Source organism: Austrofundulus limnaeus, unplaced genomic scaffold, assembly GCF_001266775.1.
Source record: "Austrofundulus limnaeus strain Quisiro unplaced genomic scaffold, Austrofundulus_limnaeus-1.0 Scaffold371, whole genome shotgun sequence".
In the NCBI taxonomy this organism is placed as follows: Eukaryota; Metazoa; Chordata; class Actinopteri; order Cyprinodontiformes; family Rivulidae; genus Austrofundulus; species Austrofundulus limnaeus.
Genome location: NW_013952773.1, coordinates 75,223 through 81,647, shown reverse-complemented (window position 1 = coordinate 81,647; position 6,425 = coordinate 75,223). Strand labels below are relative to the sequence as shown.

Below are 6,425 nucleotides of genomic sequence, written 5' to 3'. Positions count from 1 at the left end.
GAATAACACAGGGCTTATAAAATCAAGTTGTGAGGTGTTGAATATATCCAGTTGAATGCTTGAGTGAAAAGGTGTGTTTTTATTAGTTTTTTAAAGGAGTCAGTGTTATCAAGAGATCTTAGATAGGGCGGAAGGGCGTTCCACATTCTAGGAGCCGTTGAGGAAAAGGCACAGTCACCACGGGTCTTGAAGCGAGTACGGGGGACCAAGAGAAGATTCTGGTCTTGTGATCGCAAGTTGCGTCTGGGGTTATAAGGTGAGAGAAGACCGGAATTTTTCTCCTTTTTCTTGTCTTTTCTTTTTCTACTGTCGATGATGAAGAAACTAATATTCAGTTCTGTTTTCTACTGAAGTGGCTTATAAGAAAAAAAAAACACCACTGGGACATTTTTTGGAGGACGTTTCTGTTTCAGTGGGTTTGCCGTGGGTCACAGGTCAGGTAACTTTTCTTTTTTTTATCTCCCTCCCTCCTCACCCCACGTGCCTGTTAGCATGTAACAAAAGTGGACAAAATTATACAGAAACCTGCACAAATAAGCATATTCTGTAAGATTCACACTTTGTTTGGTCAATTCCTTGATTCTATCCAGGTTTTTTTAGCAATTTATAAATGAAAGTGGAGCAGGAGGACGTGGAATCTTAGTGGCTGTTGTCACACACATTTCTGCCATGTTTGATCGAGTAAAGAGGCTCACAGCTGATCACAGTGATCGACTTGAATTGTCTCGATCAATAATCACAATCAAATAATCACCCAGTTCTAGTCTGAAGTCTGAAAGTAGAAAAAAGAAAATATTTCTCTTCAGCTCTGAGTTTTTGAGTCTTTTTGTTTGTTTCTGAAGATAAAAACCAAGAAGATCCTGACTGAACATTTATGTTTCATATTTAATCTCTTTGTTTTGTCTTTTTGTCCTTTCAGACCTGCAACAGGAACCGGTCCACAAGAAGCTCTGCAAGCTGGAGAGGAACTCAAGCCTGGACCAGGAGGAACCAGAACCTCCACAGATTGAGGACCGAGAGGAACCAGAACCTTCACAGTTTGAGGACCAGGAGGAACCAGAACCTCCTCAGATCAAAGTAGAGGATGAGGAGCTCTGCACCAATCAGGADGAAGATCAGCTCCACCTGAAGCAGGAGACTGATCCGGTTCTGGTGACTGTTTTTTATGAAGAAAGTCAACCAGAACCAGACAAGGAGCAGCTCATCTCTCAGAGGTCTACTGGATCTGAGGACCAGGATCAGGATTCAGGGTCAGATAAGAAGATGGATCACACAGAGGGTCATCATGGTAACCATGCAGGCCAATCAGCAACATCTGAGAGGTTGTTTTCTTGTCTAATCTGTGGAGAAACTTTTTCAAAGAAATCACTGCATTACCATCATGTGAAGGTCCACAGAGTCTGGAACCAGAACTCTAATAAACTGATGTATTGTTGTCCCACCTGTGGGAAAAAGATCTTTGCTTATAGTCACTTAATCAGACATATGAGGGTCCACACAGGTGAAAAACCATTTTATTGTAAAACTTGTGGAAAAGCTTTTCAACATCAGTTCAATCTGAAGTGTCACATGATGATCCACACAGGAGAGAAGCCATTTATTTGTAAAACTTGTGGAAAAGGTTTTTATCAAAAAGTACATCTTCAAAATCACATGCTGATCCACACAGCAGAGAAGCCATTTTCTTGTAAAACTTGTGGACATCTTTTTAAATATTCATCAAGTCTGAAGTGTCACATGATGTGTCACACAGGAGAGAAGCCATTTTCTTGTAAAACTTGTGGGAAACGTTTTTACAGAAAGGACCAGCTTACTCGTCACATGAAAGTTCACAGAAGCTGAGCTGATGTTCTTCTGTCATAGGTGGAGAAAAGTTTCACCAAATGATCTAGAAGAGGTTTTACAGCCAGGAGAAGAATGACATGTTCATAATGTGGAGAAAAGTTAGAAAAGTCTTAAATCTTGTTCATGTTTGAAGCAGGGCTGGGCCCTAAAACAATAACTACACACAGCAAAAACAGGTGTTAAAATTTCAGTGTTAAACTTTTGGGTGTTGATTTAACACCCCCTAGTGTTATTTTAACATTTTCTGAGTAAATTGACACCCAGTGTTGGTGTTAATTCACATTGTTCATTTCCTCAGTGTTGTCTCAACACTGGACAGTGTTAAATAAGCTCTGCCCACTGTTAAGTTTTATATAACACTTAACAACTTAACAGTGTTGTTATATGACACCATGCAGTGTAGAAAGAAGTATTCTGAAAAGCCCCGCCCTCTTCCGCCTCATATCAGACAGACCAGTATTTACCCAGCATTCCTTGTTGAGAAATTTTGCAGAAATTATGTTTTTGCATGTTTATGCTATTAAAGACATTCATGAAAGTAAAAAWTTGTTCTATTTAGTTTTCTTGTTCAGTTTGATCAATTTGTTCAACTTTAAGTTTGTGTTATTGGCCAAAAATCGACACCATGAGTGAGAGGTATGTCCTGGTGTGTGAAGGGTGACTCCATTATAGTTGTGTACTAACTACTGAGAGTTTGATATTAATTCTGAGTGTTAAATTTACACTCTCAAGTTGATGGTGTATTGACACCTTGTGGTGCCTCTTCACATTTTAACACCATAATTTCCTTTGTTAATAATAATAATAATAATACACTGGTGTTACTCTTGACACTTTTATTTTAAAACTGTTAAATTGTTAATATGACATTTAACACTGGCTGGTGTTACTAACACTATATTTTATGTTAATGTGACACCCAGTATTGTTGAATATTAAACACTGGTTGGTGTTAAATTAACAACAAAATGGGTGTTAAAATTTAACACTTTCACAAATGTTTTTTTAACACCAGTGAGTGTGGACATATAGACACTTTGTTGGTGTTAAATTAACACTAGCATTTTTGCTGTGCAGTTGCATAAAAACGTATGTGAAGCCTTTGGGATTACTTGGATTTGTGCATAAATTGGTCATTAAATGTGTTCTGATCTTCTTCCAAGTCACAACAATAGACAAACACAGTCTGCTTAAAGTGTAACTTACCCCAAAATTAACATTTTATTTAGCTGATAAACTATCTAGTGTCTAGTATTTGTTCAAATCTGCAATATTTGGTCTAAAAACTTATTTTTGCTGCATACTATAGGCTGAGCAGTGGTACTGCAGTCTCATTTTCATATTGGTTAACGGCTTTCCATGATGACTTCACTTCTCCATGGTTTCGTCACACTTGCTGTGTTCTGATATAAAAGCCTCTCTCAGACACGCCCCTGCAGCAGTCAGCGAGTGGAACATGATCGTCTGTTACAGCTTCGTATTAGCATTTTAGCATTGACGCTATTATCACTTGAGCACAATCACACGCACAAACAGGCAAACACACAACTTCAGCAGCATTGGCATCTGTATAGCTGAATCAACCTTTGAACCAGCAGCTCGATCTGATAAGTCTTTAGCCCCACTGAGCTCCACAGCCTGACTCTCAGCTCCCGGTAAGGAGGGGCTCCTAGGGTACTGCCCTGCATTGCTCTCTGTTTTATGGTTGTCACTGGAAGCATGGACATCTTACTCTTATCGCACGGTTTGGGACACGTCCCAAACCAGACAACCCTCTCCACGACTGCACCTTGAGATCCTGTCCATAAACACTACAAACAGGATTGCAGACAAGGGACAGCCCTGGCGGAGTCCAACACGCGCTGAGAACAAGCTTGACTTTGTGACACGCGTTGAGAACAAGCTTGACTTTGTGCCAAAAATGCAAACACAGCGCCTGCTTTGGTTATATAGGGACTGGATTGCTCTTAGTAGCAACCTAGATACCCCATACTCCCGCAACACCCACCGCAGAATGCTTTGAGGAACACGGTTATAAGCCTTCTCCAAGTCCACAAAACACATGTAGAATGGAGAGGCAAACCCCCACAACCCCCTTAGCAACTCTGCAAGGGTAAAGAAATGGTCCACTGTCCCAGGACCAGGACTGAAGCCACACTGCTCCTCCTCAATCCGAGGTTCGACAATCGTTCGTAACTCCCTTCCAACACCCTGAAGTAAACTTACCCAGGGAGGGCGAGATGTGTGAGTCCATGATAGTTAAAACACACTCCCTGGTTCCCCTTTTAAAAAATGGGAACGACCATCCCGGTCTGCCATTCCACAGGAGTTGTCTCAGTTCTCCATGCGATGTTGAAGAGAAATGTCTACCATGAAAGCCCCACAACATCCAGAGCCTTCAGCATCTCGGGGCGAATCTCCTCCATCCCTGGCGCCCTGCCACCAAGGAGCTTTTTGACTACCTCGGTGACCTCTGCCATAGTAATGGACTCATCTTTCCCCGAGTCTTCAGACTCTACCTCCTCAAAGGTGGACATGAAGGGTGGATTCAGGAGATCCTTCCACCACCCCATGATATCCTCAGGCCTGSTCAGCAGTTCCCCACCCAAGCCAAGTACAGCCTGGGACAGGGAACACCTTCCTTTTCTGAGTCGTCGGAACGGTTTGCCAGAACCTCCTCGAGGCCAATGAAAAGTCTTTCTCCATGGCCTCCTCGAATTCCTCCCACGCCCAAATTTTTGCATCTGCAGCCACCGAAGCTGCAACCCTCTTTGCCACCCTGTACCTGTCAACTGCTTCAGGAGTCCTCTGGGAAAGCCAATTCCTTCTTCAGCCTGATAGCCTCCATCATCCTTTGGTTGCTSCCATGACAGGCACCAATGACCTTCAGACCACAGCTCCTGGAAGCCGTATTTGTAATGAAAGCCCTGAACATGGCCTATTCGGATTCCATGTTCCCGACCCCCCCGGGACATGTGAAAAACTCTCCCGGAGGTGGGAGTTGAAGATCGCACAGTCAGGGGGCTCCACCAAACTTTCCCAGTTCATCCTCACTATATGTTTGGGTTTTTCAGGTCTGTCCAGCAGCATTCCCCGCCACCGGATCCAACTCACCACCAGGTGTTGATCAGTTGACAGCTCTGCCCCTCTCTTCACCCGAGTGTCCAAGGCATAGGGCTGCAGGTCAGATGACACGATTACAAAATCAATCATCTACCTTTGGCCTAAGGTGGCCTGATACCAAGTACACTAAATGGACCACCCTATGCTCAAACATGGTGTTTGTTATGGACAGCCCATGCTTGGCACAGAAGTCCAATAACAGAAAACCATTTGAGTTCAGATCAGGGAGGCTGATCCTCCCAATCACCCCCTTCCAGTTAAGTCCGTCATTGCCCACATGGGCATTGAAGTCACCCAGCAGAACGAGGGAGTCACCAGATGGCACCCCTTCCAGGACTCCAAAAAGGCTGGGTAATCTGAACTGATGTTTGGTGCATAAGTACAAACAGTAGTCAGAACCTTCCCTCCTGCAGCACGAAGCCGAAGAGACACAGCCCCCTCCATCACCAGGGTGAACTCCAATACCAAGGCACACAGCTGGGGGCTTGTGAGTATCACCACGCCCACCCGTCGCCTCTCTCTCTGGGCAACTCCAGAGTAGGAGAGAGTCCAGACCTTCTCCAGGAGTTGGGTTCCAGAGCCCAAGCTGTGAGGTGAGGTGAGCCCAACTATATCTAGCTGGTAGYGCTCAACCTCACCCACAAGCTCTGGCTCCTTACCCGCGAGTGAGGTTACGTTCCATGTCCCTAGAGCCAGTCTTTGTCGCAAGGAATCAGCACAGCCAGGGACCCTCCTTCGCCTGCTGCCCGGCATACATCACACCCGACCATAATGGTCCTCCCCGCTGGTGGTGGGTCCACGTGGAGGTCCTTTCAGGCTTCGCCTGGCCAAGACCCAGGATCCAAGGCTTGAGCACCAGGCGCTTGCCGGCAAGCTCTCCCCTCAGGCCTGGCTCCAGGGAGGTCCCTGGTTTCCCTGTTTGGGGTGAGGTTTCCTGATGTGGTTGTTGTTTTGTCAAGGGTTCTGGATCGCTTTTTGTCTGACCCCTTCCCCGAGACCTGTTTACCCTGAGAGACCCTACCAGGGGCTAATGCCCCAGACAACATAGCCCCCGTGATCACGGGGGTACTCAAACCCCTCCACCACGTTAAGGTGGCGATTCTGCGGAGGGAATTCTGAACCCTTTGAGTTAAAACATTAGTATTGTTGTTTCTAAATAAATATGAATTTGTTTTCTGTGCATTATCTAATGTGTGAAAGCACTGCCTCCTTTTCATCATTTTGACCATTTCTCATTTTCTGCAAATGCATACTAAATGTTTGCATGGAATTTCGGACACGTCAGTAGCAGTAGTTCATAGAGTAAAGTAACAAAGTTCATTGTACTTAAACATAAACAGGAAAATTATAAATATATATACCGTATGTATATAAATAAATAAATAAATAAATATAGATAGATAGATAGATAGATAGATAGATAGATAGATAGATAGATAGATAGATAGATAGATAGA

General features: G+C 44.1%; 1 protein-coding gene across 1 annotated transcript; it reads left to right on the top strand.

The window, feature by feature from the left end:
* Positions 1–924: 924 nt before the first annotated feature.
* Positions 925–2,082, top strand: LOC106528324 (gastrula zinc finger protein XlCGF7.1; the record flags this gene model as incomplete). The annotated part of the gene is given in 1 exon segment (XM_014023471.1): positions 925–2,082. A coding segment is annotated over 1 exon segment (918 nt), but the record flags the coding sequence as incomplete, so codon positions are not given.
* Between the last annotated feature and the right edge of the window lie 4,343 nt (positions 2,083–6,425).